We start from the raw sequence: 23,793 nt of genomic DNA on the forward strand, positions 1-23,793 counted from the left end.
GAGCAGGCCGGAGCGAGCTACGCTACGGGGTTTATCGTCGATAAGGAGAGGGGGATCATCCTCACTAATCGCCATGTTGTCAAGCCTGGTACTGGATTTCGTCTAAAACCGTAGGGGTTTTTATGTGGCGTGTGTTTGAGGAATCGACGAGCTTCTGTTTTTTTTTGTTTTGTTGGATCCGAAAACTTTGAGCTCTAATGACATTTTTACCTAAATACTGATCACATTAAAAATGCGTATATTTCTAAAGGCAAAACATAGTCAATAGAAAGTACCTTGTGGGGTCAGATCATTATATGCTCTCTTAATTAGATTGCGTTGTAGCTATTGCAATTTGGCATAAGAAAGCATGATTTTTGGCAAATTAATAAAATTTGTCTGGAAATTCTGCAGGAAGAGAATGTTACGAATTCTGATTATTCATAGCGTCGGAGTACTCAGATTGCAGCTTTATACACTTAGTTTTCATGGAAAAGACCTCAATTTTCTCTCAGCTTGGGGTTCATTAATAGGTTCACTTAATGGATTGGATTGTAATTACTGAAATTTGGGGTAGCCAGAGATGTATTTACGTCAAATCAAGAAAATTTGTGTGGGACCTTCTTATGAAAAAGACTATTAGGAAAACATAATTAGGAAGTTGTGGTCAGATTACTGTTCTTTGTGTTCTCGCTGGTTGCACATAAAAGTTTGAATTTATTTTGTATGGAAAAAATTGTCAATATTGGGATAATAAACTGTGATGTTAGACAGATTGGGAAAGTTTTATGTTGGACAGAAAAAATTGTCAATATTGGGATAATAAACTGTGATGTTAGACAGATTGGGAAAGTTTTATGTTGGACAATTGTTTGAAAACTTTTGGACATCTTTGTTTTTTTTAATAAGAAGCTATTGGAAAATCAATATAGTGTAATGACATAAAAATGTATGACATATCAGGGAATCGTTGATGGATCTTCTGATATATTGTCAACGTCTTTAAAACTTTTCAAATATCTTTGATTTGAAATCTTTCTCCAAGGAATTATGATATGACATTTAGAAAGTAAATAAGTTTTGATTCATTTTGTCACTTCAATGGAAATCGCAGTGTTATAATTTGGTTTTTGATGTAGGTCCTGTGGTAGCAGAAGCAATGTTTGTAAACCGTGAGGAGATCCCAGTGTATCCAGTGTACAGAGATCCTGTGAGTTTTTACATTCTTGATGGAAGCTTTTAATTCTGTCTAATCTTTTAGAACCATTTGCCTAATATGAAATATTATAATTCATCTATGCAAGAATAATGAGTTTTGTTGTTAACTGTGATATTTTCTTGTCTCATGCCTTACATATCAAGTTTTTATATTTTCTGGAAGATTTTATGTTGTCATTAGATGTTTGGACTAGGGTTGAGTTCCATTGTTTTAGTGCTTGCCCCAAGTTAGGTGAAGGACGAGGGTTGAGTTCCATTGGTTGTCCCTTGTCATAAACTTAATATGGCTGTTTGAAATGAATTCTAAGGTACTTATCTCTGCAACTATAAGTGAGTAAGGAAGGTTTGCAGATGCATTTCCGAGGAGCCCAAAAGCAGCGATCTGCAATGATGTCACCACAATGCAGTGTATGTGTAAGCAAGGCCTCCAAAGGTGCTATGTCAGTACCCCAGCATGGTGTCAAACAGGTATAGGCTAGTGGGTTTATAGGAGAGTAGAGGTAAGAAACTTGCTCTTGAGAGTAGAATTAGGCTAGAATCAGAATACAAGAATGCTTACAAGGGATGAGATTTGTCAATTCAATGAATGTGTGACCTTATTAGTGGTAGATGGAATACTATATTTGAACTAACTTACAAATTTGTCAATTCAATGAATGTGTGACCTTATTAGTGGTAGATGGAATACTATATTTGAACTAACTTACAACTGTAGCCTAAATTAGAATGTGTGACCTTATTAGTGGTAGATGGAATACTATATTTGAACTAACTTACAACTGTAGCCTAAATTAATAACTCACTAATAATCAGGATGCAGAAGTTTAGATAAATAAAAAGTGCGGCTATAATGATACACGTCGTGGTTGATACGATGCATATATTGAGTCGTGGATGAAAACAGCATGATTACAGTATTTGACAACCATGGCCCGAAATTTGAAAGACTGGAAGACTGGTACAACATGAATAAAACATGGATGCAACATATATAATATACGAATAATAAATACATACATAAGCAACTATATATATGGGTAAGCAAGTAAGGTGACTCTTTAAAAATTTAGGATGTACATCTTGGATTCAACAATAACAAAATTACATGTGTGCTTGTTTTATGTTACTTAAACAATTGTTTTCTTTATTAACAAATATTCATATACATTCAATAAATCACATATCATTTAAACTCTATCCCATCAAAAACACATTTGAGTTTTAACTTTTTAATGTTGGTTACACCTACAATACGATGTTTGCGATACATCTAAGATATATTGCAATGTTTGTATTGTGTCAAAAAGAGTACCGAATAAAGTATTGGAGTGTCTAAGCATCAGATACATTGTAGATACAAGTATGTTCCTCCTTTGAAGTATCAATGTTGCGTAGATGGCCAAATATGTGGTTTATATAGTGCCAATGTGCCATATTACTCTTAGTTGCACATAGCCATTCTTATATGCTCACATATTCTGTGCTTTTAAAATAGCTAGTTTTCATTATATATAAGTATTGCATAAGCATATTTTATGTCATCATCTAAGCTGACTCAACTCCAAACTAGGAATATCACATTCGCGCCTCGACCTTGCTTACCAATGCTTTAAATGCATGTGCCTTTCATTTTATATTTTTTGCCAGACTGGAAACCCTTGTGATATTTATTATATTGCAGTAGTCCACCATTTATCGAAAATCTTCCACGCTTCCATCAGAAGATTTATCAGCAAGGTTGCATTGTTCGTTTTATCAGCAAGGTTGCATCTACATGCATAACTATGTTTGATTTATTTCTCCTGTAATATCGCACTTGTATCACTAATAGTTGCACGAATTCTTTCTTGGCACATGTCACATTTCATTGATGGGATTTGTTTATTTTAGGTACATGACTTTGGTTTCTTTCGTTATGATCCTAAAGCAATTAAATTCCTGAAATATGAGGAAATTCCTCTTGCACCTGAAGCGGCTTGTGTTGGACTTGAGATTCGGGTGGTTGGTAATGATAGTGGTGAAAAGGTATTTTACATTGTTATTCTCTTTTGCTTGTTAATTTTTTGCTATGTTAGATAATATTATGATATTGTTAAGTAAATTTTATCTTTCATTATAAATGTGGCAAGGTTTATGTTTTTCTATGGCAATTTATAAAATATAGCCTTCCAGCATACTAGTTGCTCAGTTCAACTTTGTGCCAAAAGATAACAAAGGAAAGATGATATGGCTGATGTCAGATGTATTTGAATTGTTTGTGTCAAACTTTCTATGGGATTTGTTGTTGCGAGGAACATATGCAATTGCACACGATATAGACGACTTAGTAATACACTTTTTATATGAATATTCATTTATGCGTGCCAGGGCTAAACTTGTTTGCTGATTTATGTTTGATTTCCAGGTGTCTATTTTGGCTGGCACTTTGGCTCGCCTTGACCGGGATGCTCCGCATTATAAGAAGTACGTTTAGTTCTAATGTCTCTTTGTGCATCATATATAACACTCAAATGATTTGAATTTAGATTTTTTGTATTGAAACACATGTGATTTTTTGTCTAGATTAAATTTTTTCTGTTTCCTTGCTATGCCTTTCTGTTTTATTGTGACACTTTTGAGTTGCTTATTATTGTATTACTGTGGTATTTTTGTTTCGATTTCTATTATGCATGATAATTTAGTGCGCAAAAATGATCTCATTTTGACATTAAAAAAATATTTTTTAATTCCAAAAATATTTTTGTAGTTATGTATTAATATGTGGATAACAACTCCATTCTGAATGAATATGCCTTCGGTACAATCAGGTACTTGGTATGAAAGATTAAGCAAACTATGAGTGCGATGATTTATTTTTGGACTTTTACACGAATCCTCTAAAGTTTATAGCAGCTCATATTAATCCTAAAGAGCTTATCTATCATGAATTATTTTTCGTTGCAATTTTTTTTTGATAGAGACTGCTTTAGCGGAAAATTGAACTCTGTGAAAGTTTATGAGTTGCTAACATTTGAGAATTGGTATTGCAATGACGTTCAAATTCAGCTAATGACTTGCCCTATGGCTTGTAAATGTTGAATCCATCTGCCTTTGCAATCAGACATCATATAGGCTGCATTGGACTTTTACCATCTCATACTCTTAACTACTTTATTCAAAGCACCGTAATTTATTTTATTTAATTCATTGTCTTTTCTGTTACTTCGTAGGGATGGATATAACGACTTCAACACATTTTACTTGCAGGTAGTAGCCATTATATTTTTTTTCATTGAAATTTGACCCTTTATTAGTATTTATCAACATTACTAATTTCTTATCAAAAATAAGCCATGAGAATGATATTTGTGATAATAGAATAATGATAAAAATTGCTACCACCAATATAACAATACAAATTATTTGTAGTTCAATTGACCTTTCCTGATGCACATGATGGGATACTTATTTTAATGAAGAAATGGAAAGTAGATACTGCTGTCATTTGGCCTATTCCATATACATTTAATTTAAATGGGATCCCGTGTTCAAGGTGTTACAAATTACATAGAAGGAGCAAAACACTACCTTAATTGCTAATTAGAATCATCCTGAAAATCAAAGCTATGGTCTACGATAAATAATTGAAACATTCACGGCCAACAACTTTCCCTTTCATCTCTCTTCATCTTTTTACCTAGCTCTCTGTTTTAATTATTTTCATTGTTCCTGCTACCATGCCTTTCACCCAACAAAAATGACAATACAATCTGCACAAATTTGTGCATTTAATTAATATCAAGAATGTGCACACATAAAGTAATATGCAGAATGCTGTATAGAGATCATGTCATTTTGAAAAAGATGATAAAAGCATGACAATTAGAGGTATCATAAAAGTGTAGGATTTTGATGACAGGGATAGGCTATTCTTCTCTAGAATATATGACTGCCACTTTAATAACAAGAATAATATTTGCATGCCATGCCTTAAGATCAAACTGGCAACAATGTATACAACTAGTGTGCTCGATGCTCGTCTGCACAGCCACATATGCAAACATGCACACAAACACACATGCATACACTTTTGCTTTTCAGTAGTGTCAGTATTATGAATAACTAACATGGAATATGTTTTTCTTAAATAAATACTTGAAATTTCAATGCCCACACATAGCAACATGGTGTCCGTATTTGAATAGTTTTATTTATTTGCAAAAGAGAAACTAACGTAAAAACATCAATTGATCAAGCTTAATTTTGGACCAAATCATTTAACAGTGTATACAGCTAGTGTGCTCCATTCTTATGTGCACACACATGTAAACACACATACAAAATGCATACACACATGCATACGCTTTTGCTTTTCAATAGCATCAATATTATGAATGACCAACATGAAACATGTTTTACTAACATACACATTAAAAATGTCAATACCGTCACATAGCAACCTATGGTGTCTGTACTTGAACAGTTTTTGTTTATTTGCAAAGGAGAAAATAACATAAAAACATCAAATGATCGAATTTAATTTTGGACCAAATCATTTAACTTTCACATAAGTTTTTAGTTCATATATATCTGGTAAATCCAAGATATCATAAATTAGGATGTATTAAAGTGTGCCTATGGCATGCTTCCACCAACTTCAATATCCTTCAATTATCGAATGCTTCTATGTATCATAACTAGAACAACTCTTCAGTTTTTGCTTCATACGTTATGGAAATGTTGCAAGCACTGTTATAAATAGCAGCAAATAGATAGCGTCGTTAAGAGTGTTAGCAGCCCCTTCCACAATGATATTGCCAATAGCAGTGACATATTGCGGAACATGCGCTTCACTTGCAAAAGCGGCCAATAGCGCGCCATAGTGGTGAATAACGGGCGATTGCGGGTAAAATATGCTTTTTGACCTCTATTTAAAAGCGGTTTCAAGTTTATTTTTTTAATTAAACCCGGCCAGCACCAGCAATATCCGTTGTTTTAAGTTATTATCAGTCATGGTCTTTTTTCTCTTTTTTTCTCTCTTGAGTCTCCCTCTCGCGATCTAACTATAAAAAAACCATAGCCCCCAAAAAGGTCGCTACCTCCCACCGCATCCCTCCACCTCCCGCGACTTTTGGCATCTCCTTGCCACCTCCTGCTGCCTCCCACTGCCTTCGGCACCTCCCGTCAGCACCTCTCACCGCCACAACACCTCTCACCTCCTTCGTTGTGAGCTCCGCCTATTGCAATTCTCTCGCCGCTCACCTCATCTTCTCGAAGACAACTCTTGGCCGACTCCTCCAGTCCTCTCTGATATTATGTGATAGTTATATGTTTATTTCATGTTTAGAATCTCTTTAAACCATCAAATATACATTTTTAGATTTTCTAATTTTTTTTAATTTTTTAATTATTTATACATATTTAAATTAGACCGCCTTTTGACTTTGCACTTTTTATCGCAATAGCCTCAAATAGCCTTAGCGGTGCTGCACCGCTATGTGACGCTATTCGTCCGTTGGCGATAACCTTGGTTGCAAGCATGTGTAAGAGATTGTAAATTAGTTACAGAAAATATATATACACACACACGCACACACACACATATATTATATTTTGAATCCGCGAAAAATCAGATAAATAAAAAACAAATCATCAAAGAGATTCATTTTGTCAATGAACAAAATGAAAAAAATTAATGAAATTCTATAGGATTTCATATTTATCATTTATCACAATTTAATTACTAATACTAAATTTCAATGATTTCATATTTATCATTTATCACAATTTAATTACTAATACTAAATTTCAATTTAAGGAATAACAATTTCAAGACTTTTCTTAGTATCATTAAGTATTAATTAACTATTAATATAATAGTTTATTGTGTACAAAATTTGAGACTTTTCTTAGTATCATTAAGTATTAATTAACTATTAATATAATAGTTTATTGTGTACAAAATTTTTAAATGAAACAAATTTTAATATTCATCACAACTTTCTTTTCCCAATAGAATGAACAAAGATTTTTCTATTAGGAAAAGAAAATTAATAGGAAAAACCATCTCACAAATTAATAAATAGATTCTTAAAAACTAGAATGAAAAAAAAAATAATGATATTTAGAACCGACAGACAGAAATATATAGGATGGTCTTATTTCAGTTTCTAGATTGAGATTGAGAAGCTAAGTAGGTTATCATGAAGTTTTGTCTCAAAATATGCTCAAATGGCTGTAGATATGGAATCTTTATGGTCTTGTTAGGAAGAATGGAGATGTGAAGTTCCTGTCACGTGCTTAATTTGTTAGGTGTTGATGCGTTGGTTGTGACATTGCACTCACCTATTAGAGTAGCTTAGAATAATTAAGTTTGATCCATGTGTTGCACGTAAGGGTTGTAAATGGGTCATTCATGGACTGAATATGCTTTTTATCACATCCATATCAGCTTACCAATCACCTACATTGCACGGGTATGGGTATGGATACTGATAGGATACTAGTACAGGACACGACAAACTTGCAAAGGGAGGGTGCGGGGACACGACTATATAAATACTTATACACACCTACACACATATTATATTTTGAAATTAATAGTTTGTATGACATCAATATTTTTTTTAAATTCATGTGTCACTAAAATTAAAATTCCTATAACATTTTATGTTTAATTCATTATGTGGGTTATAGATTGTAAAGCGCACATTTTTTGAACTACACCATTAAAACCATGGTTTGGAACACAATGAGCTTCAAGAAGTGGATGTGAAGTGTAGGATTTACGTCCAGGAAATGTTTGACAAGTGATCTTAATTAAAGCATGTATTGTTTAATTGCGTACATGCCCAAATAAATGTATGCATATATGCAAGGAGTGTCCAAGTAGTTTGGGCATGAGTATGGGTACGGGTACGGCTTTAAAATAGAAGTACCTAGGTAACATAGGCAATCACAGATATAGACATGAATGCGGATATTATTTATTAAGAAAAACTCAGCTCATATCCTTCATAATTGAATACAGGTATAAATCAGATAAGAGAAAATATAATGGATACAGAACTCGTTAACATGAAATTTAGGTGTCTTACATGAACCTCAGATCCCATTTGAGGATTCAGCTTAAATATAAATATTGCTTGCTTCCATATCTTATTATTGTTTCACTATACAGGCTGCGTCAGGGACAAAAGGAGGTTCAAGTGGTTCCCCAGTCGTTGATTGCCGAGGAAGGGCAGTAGCCTTAAATGCCGGGAGCAAATCATCTAGTGCTTCAGCCTTTTTCCTTCCACTTGAACGAGTTTGTTCCTTTGGCCCTAACTAATATGTTCATTTTAAGCATGTTACTGTTTCATGTTTATATAGCATACATTTGTCCTTTGAATTTACTGAGTACATCTGGTTCATGGTTTTACAGATTCATATTTACATATTTTTTCCCTTTGACTGTTTGTGCTTCTCCTTTTTTACAAATTCATGTTAACATAGCCCAAGAGTTCTCTTCCAATTTTCCGAGTCTCATTATTTCATGTTTTTGTACATGGTCAAATTAGCATAAGAGACATGTATGCATTTCTTTGGTAAATGTCTTGAATATGTTATATTGCTTATAGGTTGTGAGGGCATTAGAGTTAATACAGAAGAACTGGGTTGTGTTTGGAAGCAAGCTCGATGCTGTGACCGTTCCTCGTGGTACACTTCAGGTTTGCTCATCCTTAGTTCATCTAGTTTCTCATCGTTGAGCACTGTGAAGTGTAAGATCACTTCATTTTACACAGAATCACTGTTTTGCTTTATCTGACGAGCATAACCTGAAATACCATCCTTTTCACTGATTAAAACTAAGTCTTGTCTAGTGAATGAATAACAGATTAAGGTGATGATTATAACTTTCGCTTGATTAACATGTTCAGAAAGGATTTATGTATTCACCAGCACTAGCTGCTCATTTTCATTCTCTTTTCGGTTCTCTCTCTGCAACAAATCTATCATCACAAGTAATTGAAGCTAGAGGTTGTCTTACATATCAATGTTGGGATTTTATATATTTATTTGTTTATTGGGTGGGGTGGGTGGGGGGGGGTGGGAGTGGTTAAGAGGTAACCGTAACTTTCTATAATTATTCATATTTATTATTTTATTAGTACTGCTTCATTGGAACCGCAAAAGTACGAAAAATGTCTCATTTGCACTAAATTCAAAAGTTTAGTTCTGGATTCATTCAATCAACATATACATTATTTGTCTAAGAAGCTAGCAGATATCTTTATCATCCCTGAATTTCATATTAAGTTTAGAATTGATTTTAGGCAAAAATGTAAGAACGGAGTCCCTATTCATATCTCATTTAAGTTTTCTAGAAAAATAATTGCAATATCACGAAAATTTCAAATCCAAATTTGAACATGGTTGGATTAACTTTATTATCTATTCCCATTGTCAAAGGACTCGACCACTGCACCAAAACTCTGAAGTTGTGGTGAGTATTGTGGGCCCTTTTTATGGGTAGAAAGCTGGACTCACACAACCGCATTTTCTTTAATCTGCTTTAAATTTGTGGCCTATGGGATTTGAACTTTGGTTGCTCTGATACCATGTCAAAGAACCTGCCACTATACCAAAAGTTCGAAGTTGTGGTGAGGGTTGAGGGATATAGTTTTATTATATTTGACATCCATAATCTGTTTGTTTGTGTGCGATATTCATGGTTCATTTATAATTTCTTGAAGTTGTATGAGAAGTTGGACAAGGAACCATGTCAATTCAATTTAATTTAATATCTAGTAGCTTTTGTTTTTCTGCCATTACAGGTAACCTTTGTGCATAAAGGATTTGATGAGACACGCCGGCTTGGATTGCAAAGTGAAACAGAACAGGTTGTAACTTCTCTCCTGAAGCGGCAATTACTAATCCTTTTAAGTATCTACTGATGCTACCAGAAATGGGTATCCTAACAGCAGTATTTTAATCTTATATTCTGTTTTTTCACTTCTTTACATGTACTGTCAACAACTCGTTGCTTAATGCTTTAATGCTGTTCCATTTGCTGATGATGCTTAGATGGTCAGACATGTATCCCATGCTGGTGAGACAGGAATGTTGATTGTTGATTCTGTGGTGAGTTTAGTTCTTTGCGATACCTTTTGCTTATTGGATACTTTTAAGTTTTTATTATTATTGTATTATACATTGTGATCTTGACACCATTGATGTTAGGTGCCTGGTGGACCTGCACATAAACATTTGGAGCCTGGTGATATTCTTGTTCATGTGAATGGGGAGGTGTGTATTATTTGTTATAATCTGGAAGTGTAAACTTCTTTGTTTACCTTATAAATCCTCCAGAGAAAAAGGAAAAACTTCTGCACTTGTTGAAGTTAATTGCTAATTGCATCTTCACTAGTAGTGATGTCAGAGAAAAAGGAAAAACTTCTGCACTTGTTGAAGTTAATTGCTAATTGCATCTTCACTAGTAGTGATGTTAGATTACTCAGTTGGATTTCTTCTGCAAAGACATTTAATGAACTTATAAGTTTTCAACTGGCGCGCAAATTTGCAAGGTGGTTGGTTTCATTATAATCTGGGATTGTTTTATGCCTTATGATATGGTCTGCAAGAGGGAAAATGGATAGGTCGATCTCTTAATATACCATATACAATTGGCAAGAATAATACTAGTTTCTACAGTTTAGTGTGGATGGATGATCTTGATGTTGCTTGACAAGTTATTTTGAACAAGACATGATGTTTGAGAATGCGCGATAGTCGTTGCTTCGAAGGTTAACAGGAATGCAGATAGCTTCAGAATGCTGAGTGTACATGAGAACATAAATGTTTACTGCTTCCAGAAAGTGTCATGCTAGGGGTAGGCTTCTTTGGATACTTAATTGGGCTAGGGGAATGGACTTTATAATATTATAAACAAGTTGCACTGTTATGAAGATATGCATGCATGTGCCTGTGTATTAATTTAATGGTATAAAAATTTGAACTTAGTGCATGTACCTGGTTAGCAAGCTCATTTAATTTATTAGCCACTTTCCACTTTCCACATAAAATAATTTTAATATATATAATTAAAAAACAAGTTTACTCATTTCAGTTAAGCTAAGGTGGTCTCTGTCTCCCTCCTTTCTTCTTTCCCAGAAGAATTTTTTCGTGATTGACAGAAGATTGAAAAAGTCAAATGCATTACTGTCTAGGTTGTCAAACACATTGAAGGGAGCATTTTATTTACTTAGTCGTTTAGGCCCCCTACTTGATGTCACTATTCCAAATAGCTAATGTTCCACAATTTTGATTGTGCAATCCTGATCTTGGTTGCAGTGTCCTATGTTTTCTGGTAATTCAAGTTCCTTACATTACATAATGCTTTTGTAGCCATTTCTTGTGAATTGTGTTATTCTTCTATTATGTGAGGCAGAGCTTGATAAAATGAGTTATTGTCTCATGTTCGTTGGTTTCGTCTTATATTGATTCTTTCTCCTTTCAATATCTTGGGCTTATTGTGGGATGATTTACGTTGCTTATAGATAACAGGGTCAGTAGGATTGTGTGTGCATATGTTTGGGGAGGAGGCTGGGCACCGCCTCCTTTAATTCACATATTGAGCCTTAAAAAGCCTGGAGGCCCTTTTACCCTAGGGTCTGAAAATTGCGGTTTAAAGACTCAGAAATTGCTTTCCCAGTTAGAAGACACTCAAATACTATATGAATGACATATGGGAATACTACTTGACCAGTGTTTTCAGTCTTTGATTAATGATTTAAGGATATAAAAATTTCGTAGGATGAAAATATAGAACAGTGTATGATTTTGCTTCCTTATTGTTTGGGATATTTATTTAGTTACTAGACATTGGGTCACATGTCACAGGAACACGGTTTTTTTCCTCATCTGAAAACTTTGAAATTTATATTCTCTTTGTTCGGTTGGTTGGGGCTTATCCCAACTGATCGGATACACCTCAGATAAATCCTCTGACCATTAAAGGAAAATGTTAGCCCTGGTACCCTAAGTAGGGTTAAGAAATCCTTTTTGAAGAGGGGGTGATAAGTGGTTATCTGTGGTTTAATCGAAGATATTCCCATTTGGCATTTACTCTCCCAGTAGGGTATCCACCTAAGTGTTGACGCTTTTGGGTGGATGCCCCCTTTTAGAAAAAAAGGGATATCTCCCTCTCCATCTCCCAACCAAAATGAAGAAATTATCAGTTTAACTTTGGAGAGTTTACTCCTTTTTTTTGGGTGAGAAATTTAGCACGCTTGCCGTTGTTTACATTATACGTGGATTATGTACTATGAGCATTGTAGTTGATGTGGGATGTGGTATTTTTTCAACGCTGTTGAGTAGGAAGACTGCAACTTAGCATAGCTGACAAATATAGTACTTAGCATCATAGCATGAAACTTGATGTGATTTGGTTTTGATCCTTTCTTTGTGGAATGGAATGCATAAACACTGAGTTTATATCATTATACAGTACATTTATCTATGATAAGCGTTAACATCTGGAATAACTCCGGCATTTTCAACAGTCTTTGAACTATCGAAAGGTTATTTCTATAGAACAATTTTTCACTTTAGCCCTATTAAAATTTTTTATTATTAAAATCGACCCTTTTTTCTTTTATTTATCAAAACCGACCCGATTTCTTGATTAGCGGCTTAATCACATTCCTAATTAGTCGGGGTTGCCAACCCCGATTATTTAGGATATTAATTTTTAGGGTTTAAGGCTTCTAATTAGGGTTTAAGACCCTCCTAAATAGTCGGGGTTGGCAACCCCGACTAATTAGGAATGTGATTAAGCCGCTAATCAAGAAATCGGGTCGGTTTTGATAAATAAAAGAAAAAAGGGTCGATTTTAATAATAAAAATTTTTAAAAGGGCTAAAGTGAAAAATTGTTCTATTTCTATATGTAGTAGTTGACATCAGCTTTAGCTTATTTATAATATTATCTGTTTTGTCAAGTTCCTTGGTTTTATGAGAAGAGAATCTCATTACTTTAATTAGTGGTAGCAAGTAGCAACTTATTCAAAATGAGAACCTTGAGAAATGGAGTTGTACACAGTTCTGGTGAAGTTACTCCTTCCTCGCTCCTGCTGTGGTCATTCCATTTCTCTTCGTTTGACATGTTTTTGGGGATTAACAAGCAAACCTTCCAGAAGTGGTTGAAATTATGAAATGACAATGAGGTCTAATATTACCATTGCTAGCCAAGGTTATGCATCATATTTCCCTTTTCTTTTTTACCTTAACATTGATTTTAGTTTATTGTTAAGTGCATTGAATCGAAAGCCGGAGGAATGTAATAGCTTCATGTCCTTTAGAAAAAGTTATCCGCCAATGTGTCATTGCTTTTGCATTTTTTAAAATTTTTTTTCAGAGTGCACACTTCTGATTGCATCTGGCTTTTCATTTTTAGACCAAGATATGGTAAATGTTGCTTACTTGTCGGACGTTCTATATTACCTTGTCTGTTTGACCATATTGGTATTTTGTTTGACCATATGGGTATTCTGTTTTTCTTCCTTTTCTGTTGTCCATTTTAAGCCACAGTTTTTATGTATGTTGGATCAAGCCTACTAACAATTCATGGCTCTCCACGTCGCCCCGTCCTATTTATATGCCTTGACAATATGACCAAGTTATATGCATTTATTGTACAATGATACTTTGTTACCTTTTCATGCACATCTTTTGCCAAATTAGTTCGTCCTATTTAACCTTTGAATTTTAATTTTCCCTTTGGCTTTTAATTTTCTTTCTCAAACTTCTAACATGTTTTTCATTGGCAAGGAATTGGTCTTTCATTCTCTAGGAAAGAATTATTGCACTAGCTTATTTCTTGGAATCCAAGGAGGCAACAAGAGCTTCTGTTCATGTGTGATATAACAGTGTGATATTTGTTGCTTCAACATGACACAGGAAAGCATTGTGGCACACACCCCATTTTGAGTGAACATCTAATAACTCCACTGGTATGAGGCAACATGAGCATCATTTTTGTGAATAGTTGCGCTTCCACAATTATGCCATAGATGCCGGAGCCTAGAGGCATAACTCAATTACTGAGGTTTATCAGCATCTAATATTCTTGATTCCTGTATGTTTCTGGTGAACCACATCCTTCTCCCCAAAGAACACACATAACATACCAAAACCACTTAAAATAGAGTTGCACTTAAGTAGGACTGACTATATCAGATCTCCCAGATGCAATACTTATTCTGTGCTCTTACCTTTTTGTTATTATTTGGAACTCGTGATATGACATGTCTGGTTGGACTGTCCATGTCCATGTGTCTTGGGATGAGTGTTTCTTATCAAGTTTTGAGATCCTCTGGTGAATGTTTTTCTCAATATTTACCTCCAATTTTCCTTGTGGAAGAAGATTATTATTTGATATTAAGGAATTATATGCTTTTATAAAATGGTTCTTTCAAAACCATATTTATCACCAACATTTATAGAAAGTCTCATGGTGCTTCTGTTGAACTCCAAATTCTTTTGCGATTTTCTTTGTGATTAGTCTTTAGGGTTTTCTTACTGGTTTTGTTCAACAATTAATGTTGTATCTAGCTTCTAATTTAATACTAGTCTGGTCAAGCTGCTTGCACATATATTCATTTTTGTTATCTCTATGTCTTAGTACAGGTAGTTACGCAGTTCCTCAAACTTGAGAAGATACTTGATGACAACGTTGGCAAAACGATTGATTTGCATATTGAACGGGGTGGAACTTCCTTGACAGTAAAGTTGATGGTAAATTTGAGGTTTCTCTTGTCTATGTTTGACCTTTGTAATGATTATTATATCATTAAGTTTAGTTTGAGTTATCTAATGGGCTGTTCATGAACACTTCAGGTTCAGGATTTGCATTCCATAACACCAAATTACTTCTTGGAAATCAGCGGTGCAGTGATCCATCCACTTTCTTATCAGCAGGTAATAGACATTTTTCATTACTGTTATGACTTTGTACCTATCTTAGGGCCCGTTTGTTTGCACGGAAGTAATTGTGAAGTAGCTGAAGTAAAAGAAGTAGAAGCTACTTCTGCTACTTCCAAGCAAAAAAGTGTGTTTGGTTCTCTGAAAAACTTACTTCCAATACTTCCCTAAATGCTTATGTGGCGCCTACGTGTCATCCGTACTTCCAAAATATTTTTCCAATCCTTAATACTCAGAAGTAGCTCGGAAGTAGTTGAAATGCATATTAATTTCCAATCCTTAATACTCAGAAGTAGCTCGGAAGTAGTTGAAATGCATATTAATTATGACATAAATAAAATTTTTATTAATATTTCCTTTATTAGTTACTTCTAACAACTTTTCATTGATAAAATTACTTCCTAATAATATTTTTAAATGTTATCCAAACAAAAAAAGTAAATGAAGAGGAAGAAGTTCTACTTCTATTACTTCTAAAAATATATGAAACAAATAAAAAAAATGCTATTTCCACTACTTCCTACTTCATAGCTTTGAAAGTTACTTCTATAATCTACTTCTTACTTCTAATACTTTCATTATCCAAACGGACCCTTACTTGTAAATCTTAAACGAAACAGCAATGTCATATATGGCAATGGCAAGCGGTATTATATTTCCATTAGTTTTCTGGTGGGTGTTAATATATGATGGAGTTTTTGTGGATTTCTTATCTCCTTATTGTTGGTTATTATGATAAATTGTGAAACTTATGCAATTTAATTTGCAATTTGTCACAGGCTCGAAACTTTCGGTTTAACTGCGGCCTGGTATATGTTTCAGAGACAGGGTAAATATCTGATTAATCTCAAATAGTTTAATCTTTTTTAGAGTATGTTACCAATATTCATTATATATAATATCCATGTTTGGTTGTTTTTGTTCTCTGTTTCTGTTCTTGTTTGTTACTATTGTTATTCTTGTTGTTTGCTGTTGTTCTTATGGTTGATTAGGGCGCTGATGACTTTAAAACTCACCGCCTCACCAGTTACCTGGTGTATTTGTTTCACTAATGCCATTTGTATTTCACTCAAGCTAATCCTTAGGGTGCGGTGTTATAAATTAAGTTCTCTTTACTGTTGAGTATCCTGTCAGCATAAACACTGTGGTGCAGAAAGGATGGATGGAGATCAATAATGACTATTTGGATAAAAAAAACAAATATTGGAATTGCTCTCCTCATTTAAGAAAAAAATTTACAAATGTCGGGCTTCATGCCTGGGCATTTCACATGCCAAGCAACATACAGCCTAATACTGATTGCAGTTCACATGCAGGGTTTCTCACAAACATTCTTCTTTTCCCCTTCTAAGATGAGAAAGTACAACCATATTTATACAACTAAAATAAAATCCTAATAACAAATAAAATCCTAACATCAAATAACAAATCCTAGCCAAATAACAAATGCAATCCTAACTCTTAACAAATTTCAAACACAACTACTTATCTAATCTCAACTACAATTAAAATCCTAATGGATCATACTAACTCAAGTGTAAGATTTTGAAGCTTCTTGTCATGCATTACATTGCTAATCGAGGATGCAGTATCGGAAATTAAGTTTTCTTTCCTGTTATTTAACATTACAGCATAAACATTGCGTATATACTCTAATTTCTAATTCCATTTTCATGAATAGATAACAGGTAGATAATGGAAATTTTTTATTTATAGCTATTAATTGGCTTAAGTAAATCTTGTCATTACAATTTATTCTGATTTGCTTTTTCAATCTCAAATTTCAGTAGCTTCACGCACATTTCATTGACCATCCTGGAATTTTTGTATTGTGCTAGAAGTACATTGCGGTGTATTTCATCTGGTATGGGTTATGCATGTAGGAGCTGTGGCCTATTGCATTTTCATTCATTTAGTGTGTGCTATGCTAGTGAGTATTGCTTTTTTGCATATTTTACTGTGAAGAATGAACATTTCCCCTCTCAAGGATGCAGCAGTTGCAGCAGTTATTGCTGTGTCACTGCTCCGTGCATGTACTTTTTTAGATTTTGCATTATTTCATGTCACTGTGTCAGTGTGCTATCCCATGCTTCTTGTGAACCTACTCTTTAGATGGTCATATGCTTATAACGGAGACTGTAGCCAGACTGCCTTTCTAATGTAGAATGTTGTTGGAGGCTTGCCATTCATGTACTATTGGTTCTGTTGGAAGTATGCTGCTGAAGTTTTATTTTTTATTCTTTTTGGAAAGACACTTTGACGTCATTAACTGCACCCCTTTTGATGTGCACAACTATATTTCAATGCTTATTTTCTGGAGATCTACATAAGTTCAATGAATGTTTCACAACTTTCAGGTATATGCTCTATCGGGCTGGTGTACCTCGCCATGCCATTATAAAGAAGTTTGCTGGAAAAGAGATGTCAAAACTAGATGATCTAATCTCTGTTCTTGCTACATTATCTAAAGGTGCACGAGTGCCTTTGGAATTTGTAAGCCATACGGATCGCTACAGGAACAAGGTGCATACTTGTTTCGTCTTCTGTGTGCTACGATCGCATGTTCGACATAAATTATCATGCTTCTGATTTCCATGTGAAAGTTCTATTTCAGTTTCAAATCTAAAAAGAACTTATGCTCATCAGTCATGAATTTTTTTTCTGGTTCTCTATAATATATTCTCTTTCCTTCTATGCCTTGTCCCTGTTCAGTCCATTACCCTGAGTGTTGTTTTTAAGTCAGTTGCCATGCATCACAATTATAATAATGGAAATTTTTTGTTTCGGTTAGATGGTGGCTTTACTATCAAATTGTGGTATACTGAAGAGCCATAGGTCAAAGCCAAGAAAGCTCTAGAAAGAAATTATCATTTTTTTCACGATTAGGTTTCAAACTGACTAGAAATATCCTTTGTTTCGTGCAAATTTTCTTAACAAGAGATTATAAGCATGTGCCCTGTGGTAGAACTTAAGAAACATGCCTTTTTAGTGGTGCAGTTGGACTCCTGTAGCTAGGATTAAAGGGGAGAAGGGATATCTATCCATCTATCTATAGAAAACTCCGGCAAAGGGTTACTTCTTTTTTTCCTTTTAATAAAGAGTGCCTTTGGAAAGACTCCATATGCATCTGGTTTATCCCCTCCCCCCTCCAAAACCCCCATGATAAAAGAAAGATTCCTCGGGTAGGTCAAAGAGAGCTGGGGAAGGATCATTCCATGGGCTTGTTCTCTCAGGGTCAATGGTGCGTCTTATTCATATCTGAGTGCATCAATCGGCTGTGAGGGTGAAATGAACTTCGTTTATAATCTTATTCATATCTAAAAGTAGGTATTGTTTCTTTCTACAAACAAAACTACATATGCGCTGTGCGAAAGGCTGAACTGCAAAGTTTATCTTCGTGTACATGCATGGGTTGTAGAGCATGTTTGGCAACTTTGAATTATAATCAACTTGGCTTATAATTTACAAATGGATTATAAGTAGGTGGATTATAAGCCAAAGTATTTGGTAAATTTAGTGGATTATAATTCATTTTCAATAGTAGTGTGTTTGGTGAATGAGTGGCTTACAAGCCATCATTATTGTCAAAATGACCAAAGAGCATTTGATGGTATTTGGGGGGGGGGATAGTTCTTGGAATTTTGTGAAATATGAGGGTTATATTGTACTTTTACTCAAGGTTTTAAATATCGGATATCGGGGAAATATCGGATGGCCAAAATTCACATCGGATTGCGGATATCGGGGATATGTGGTAAATATCGGAATATCATAATGAATGTTTTCATACATAGTATAATGCATTAAAATGTAATCTCAACATATGTAATGAAAAGTTAAGCATACAAAATATGAACAATATATGTTTAGGATCACTAATCAACCTTCTAAAACAAAAAAAATGCAAAGCAAAGTTGCAACATTCGATCTGCTTTTTAGGGCAAAATGTCATTTGATATAATGGGGAAATCTTGATATCTCGCCCAAAAATTCCAAACATGGTATATTATTTTGCAACAAGCTATATAAAAAGATATATTAGTCCACATATCGGCTAATATATCAGCCATATCAGGGATTTATCACTCAAAATAGCCAAAAAGCGGTAAAGGATATTTAAAGACCATATCGGTTGTGGCAAGCCCTGTAAAAGGATATATCGGGGGATATATCGGGCCATGTCGGGGATATTTAAAACAATGCTTTTACTTGGTCAAACTGGCTTATAAGCCTCCAAAAAATAAGCTAGAGTACCCCCAGTTTATTTTTCTATGGGTTATAAGCTAAAATAAGTCATTTGTCAAACATGTCAAAGTGGCTTATAGGCTTATCAGCACAAAAGTGTAAGTCACTTTGACCAATTGTCAAACATGATCATAGACCTCTAATCTACAATATTGTATTAACAACTGTGGTTCCGTTCTCGATCTTCAGCTATGTAGTTTGGTCGGTGCTAATTCTGTTCATACAGTACAAAAATTTTGCAGTTCCATATATTTGTTTTCATATATTTCTTCTATCTTTGTCAAGATTCAAGGCCAATATTTTCTCTTCCTAATTTAATAACTTTCAACCGTTGTCTTGTTCACATGCTACTTTAATCTGTCCAATTTTTTGGGTATTTGTCATCACTCCATGCATAATATCCCTCATGAATAAGCAGAGTTTATGTTCACTTGCAGAATTAGCAGAGTTTTTTATGGGGTCTCACATTTTTTTGTGTATTCAACTGTTTCTGTTGCTAAGTTTCTTTTATCATTATTCTTGGAAAGGAAAGCTATATTTATATGACAGACCTAATCCTTCCAGATATATTCTTTTGGTTAGTCTCACAAGAATAGGATCGGAGATGTTTGTCACAATAGATCTTGATTTTTAGTTTTAATTTTTTGTGAGAGCGGTGCAGTTTTTTTTTGGGTGGGTATTTGGGGTGGGTGAACATCTTAGCTGATGACATAACCACTCTTCAAGTTCATAATCTCTCCATTGCATTTTTTAATATATCAATCTGTTGACAATATTTTGCTCTCTAAGATGATTATAATGTGTTTTTTATTGACTACTTTTTCTTCTTTAGCAATATTTACCCCCTACTACTACTTTCTTATTTGAATTGTTGACCCTAGGGCACCGCCCAAGCGTATAAACTCCACTAATAAATTGACCAAAGTTGATCGCCCTCTACCAGAATGATGTGAACATCCTCGTAGGTGGAACCATATTTCTAGATAAATTTAAAAACCGACCAATAAGAATGTCGTCAGAGAAGATGGGTCTGAAGGGATACTTAAGAGTAACTCGACCTACCTTACCAGTCCTTCCAATAAATAATCTCAAGTTTCGTAAGGATAAGAAACTGTTGATACAATCTGCAAAATGATGAGATTCTTATTGAGAATTGCATTTCCCCTTAGGCATGTTGGGTGCACATAGCTGAAGATCGATAACAGAACTACAGGACATATTGTGTTTACTGTTCACAGAAATGCTTTCATAATAAGTGGTCTACCGGACGCATTGGCTTCATAAATACTGGGTTTCTGTTTTCATCGTAGTATTGCAAAAAATGTACTATTATTTTATGCCTCGCTTCTATGCAACACATAGTATTCGTTTGCACTGAACTATAACTATGACTCAAATCTCACCTAACACCGTAAGTTAACTATCTGGTTTTCGTATTGTGTAGTATGCTGCAATATAAGGTGACATGTTTGGTGTGCACCAGGCTTATCATAAAATATCACTAGAAGTATTTTTTTGGTTGTAAAATTACCATGATATTTCCATTTTATTCTCTCTATGAATTTTGGAGCATAAGCTGATATGTTTATATGCACTGGGCCATTTATTTTATAGCCTGAAATTTCTTGCATAGATATTTTGTTGTAAAAGTACAAAACTTTTCCATTTAATTTTCTCTCTCCATGTCTGTTATCAGTAACTGAGTTTGTTGCCTTGCTGTCATATTCCTTCTTTGTAAAATTCTTTCTGCAGTCAGTCCTTGTAACAATTGACCGTCATGAATGGTATGCCCCTCCTCAAATATATACACGCAATGATAGCACTGGATTCTGGATGGCTAAACCTGCATTACCACTGGATTCTCCTTTATCTTTTTCTAGTCTTCACTGTGATGAAATAAATACGAGTTTCAATACAGTTCCTTTGGGAGATGAACCTAGTCTAGTAGATCAAAAGCACCGATGCAGCAATGCGGGTTCAGAAGACAGAGGATGCACCAAAATGCAAACTGATGGTGAGGGTGTTGATGAATCATCCAACTCTGGTGAAGATTCAAATGGAAACAATAAAAGGCGGCGAGTGGAAGCTGATTTGTCCATAGATGGAAGCACCTTGTCTAATGGAGCTGTCTATGGCCATAAAGAACAAATTGCCAAACATTCTCCAAGCTTAGAAAATTTTGGTATCTTAGACGATCGAGTGGTATCTGCAACTAATGCTTCTTTTGCAGAACAAGTTATTGAACCTACACTTGTGATGTTTGAGGTAATTACTAAGTATCACTGTTGTTTGATTCGGTGGAGAAATTTTCCACTGTCTATATTGGTCGAATTCTTTTATATCTGCAAGTTTTACTATGTTGTTCCTGTAAGCACATCAGTGGTGACATACTTTATGCATCTATCCCCAAGAATGTGGATCAACAGTCTAGAGTGATAAATTTCAGCCTGCTCTAGAAAATAAGAACTAAATGACATAACCAAATGTGTGTAAGCAGAGAGCAAGTCTAAGTGGTTTTGGCATGGAAGTGATTTTGAAGTCATTCTTCTCTTTCTCGAGTTCGTATCAAGTAGGGGTATATGATGGAAAGGCCACTTGTTTGGCTTTTTGGCAGGACAAATCGTTTTAGTGACCCTAGTTAAATGTACCTTTTCCTTTAGTTATCTGTTGTTATATTTCATCAACAAAAAAAAAAAAAAAAAAACAAATCCTAAAAAAAAAAAAAAAAAAAAAAAACATAATCCTATTCGTTACTGTGTTTCCTTATTTTTATCTTCTTTTAATTATTCTGGTTGAGATATTCATAATTTAGGAAGTTTATTTCTTCCAGGTTCATGTGCCGCCATCATGTATGCTGGATGGTGTGCACTCACATCACTTCTTTGGAACAGGGGTTATCATATATCACTCTGAAACCATGGGTTTGGCGGCTGTTGATAGAAATACAGTCGCTGTATCTGTTTCTGATGTAATGCTTTCATTTGCAGCATTCCCCATGGAAATTCCTGGCGAGGTATATATCATGGTACTGTCTCATTGAAGAGTAATATTATTGATTTGACTGAGTTATATGGTTGCTCAGGTTGTTTTTCTGCACCCTGTTCACAACTATGCTCTTGTCGCTTATGATCCTTCTGCTTTGGGAGCAGGTGCCTCCATTGTTCGTGCAGCTGAGTTACTTCCTGGTCTGTGATACTTACCTATATCAACAAGTCCCAATTTCGTAGTCTTTGAACTTCTTTGCCACAAAACTGGAACTTCATGTTTCCATTATAAAATGACATCTTCCTTTTCTGTTTCACTTTTTACTGAATTTTGTTTGATGTTGACATGAACTTCTGAAGTAGCTATATAAAAAGAGCACTATTCTCATCATGCAGTTTTGCTGACTACTTCATATCATAGTCTAAAATAACTATATGAGACTGGCAATTGGATTTGTAGGCAGCTGATGTAGATCTAACTAAACTGCTATCTGTTGTTATGGTTCTTCCATGTTTACTTTTTAGGATATTTGTAACCATTTTTTTCCTTTTTTTTCTTGTGGAAAGTCTTTCTCGGTGTGGTTGTATTTTCTGGAAACATTTGCCCTTTTCCATTACTTTGGCTGTGAAGGGGCAGCATTACAATATGCTTTATTACTGGTGACACCTTGAAAAATAGTGTCACCTAAAGATAGCAGCAGTTCTTTGGATGACCGGTGACACCTTGGAGCTATTTTCTAATTTTACCTTTACCTTTTGACAGAAGTTCATATCCTCAAGCCTAAAGCTACTCTAGGACTCATTTCCTACTGTCCCTTTTCTGCTTCGTTTCAAAGTATGTGCTAATTTTGCAACCTGCATACTGTTCATCTAAGTTCTTAGAAGATTCAAGACTTGAAAGCTGTAAAATCAACATCGAAGAAAGTTGTTTTGCTTACGATCAAAAGCCTGTAGCAAGTCACGGTATTAGTTGTATTCTTCATATGGGTTCTTTGATCATAATGGCGATACAACTATTTGAGCTTTGCTTCAAATGCTCGAATAGAACATTTTCACAGACTTTGTTGTGTACGAAGATCAAATGTTTGAGCGCTTTGATACTAAACATTTGCATTTGTGATATAATGACTATCTTATCTTTTGTGGTATAATGACCATCTATTTTGTTTTCATACCTATAAGAAAGTTGGTGAACTTTGTCCAATATGGACCTTTACTGTCCTATTTATTGGTTTGGTCAAATTTATTTGTTATAGATCCCGCATTACATCGAGGAGATTCTGTTTATCTTGTGGGATTAAGTAGAAGCTTACAGGCAACATCAAGAAAATCTATTGTTACAAATCCATGCACTGCGCTAAATATTGGATCAGCTGACAGTCCACGATACCGTGCCACCAATATGGAAGTTATTGAGCTTGACACTGG

The 23,793-nt window shown here is 34.6% G+C and overlaps 1 protein-coding gene across 1 annotated transcript in view; it reads left to right on the forward strand.

Moving 5' to 3' along the window:
* LOC109829068 (protease Do-like 7) overlaps positions 1 to 23,793 on the forward strand; it is a 29,873-nt gene that overhangs the window by 213 nt on the left and 5,867 nt on the right. The window contains exons 1-18 of the mRNA XM_020396142.1: positions 1 to 88; positions 1,119 to 1,189; positions 3,088 to 3,222; positions 3,602 to 3,660; positions 4,407 to 4,443; positions 8,357 to 8,482; positions 8,796 to 8,885; positions 9,993 to 10,058; positions 10,243 to 10,299; positions 10,399 to 10,464; positions 14,843 to 14,950; positions 15,053 to 15,133; positions 15,916 to 15,965; positions 17,494 to 17,659; positions 21,134 to 21,646; positions 22,212 to 22,394; positions 22,464 to 22,566; positions 23,622 to 23,792. The exon at positions 1 to 88 is cut by the window's left edge and continues 213 nt beyond it. Coding sequence (XP_020251731.1) covers positions 1 to 88; positions 1,119 to 1,189; positions 3,088 to 3,222; positions 3,602 to 3,660; positions 4,407 to 4,443; positions 8,357 to 8,482; positions 8,796 to 8,885; positions 9,993 to 10,058; positions 10,243 to 10,299; positions 10,399 to 10,464; positions 14,843 to 14,950; positions 15,053 to 15,133; positions 15,916 to 15,965; positions 17,494 to 17,659; positions 21,134 to 21,646; positions 22,212 to 22,394; positions 22,464 to 22,566; positions 23,622 to 23,792 — 2,170 coding nt within the window. The remainder of the gene's footprint in view (positions 89 to 1,118; positions 1,190 to 3,087; positions 3,223 to 3,601; positions 3,661 to 4,406; positions 4,444 to 8,356; positions 8,483 to 8,795; positions 8,886 to 9,992; positions 10,059 to 10,242; positions 10,300 to 10,398; positions 10,465 to 14,842; positions 14,951 to 15,052; positions 15,134 to 15,915; positions 15,966 to 17,493; positions 17,660 to 21,133; positions 21,647 to 22,211; positions 22,395 to 22,463; positions 22,567 to 23,621; position 23,793) is intronic.

This window comes from Asparagus officinalis, chromosome 1 (genome assembly GCF_001876935.1).
Source record: "Asparagus officinalis chromosome 1, Aspof.V1, whole genome shotgun sequence".
Lineage (NCBI taxonomy): Eukaryota > Viridiplantae > Streptophyta > Magnoliopsida > Asparagales > Asparagaceae > Asparagus > Asparagus officinalis.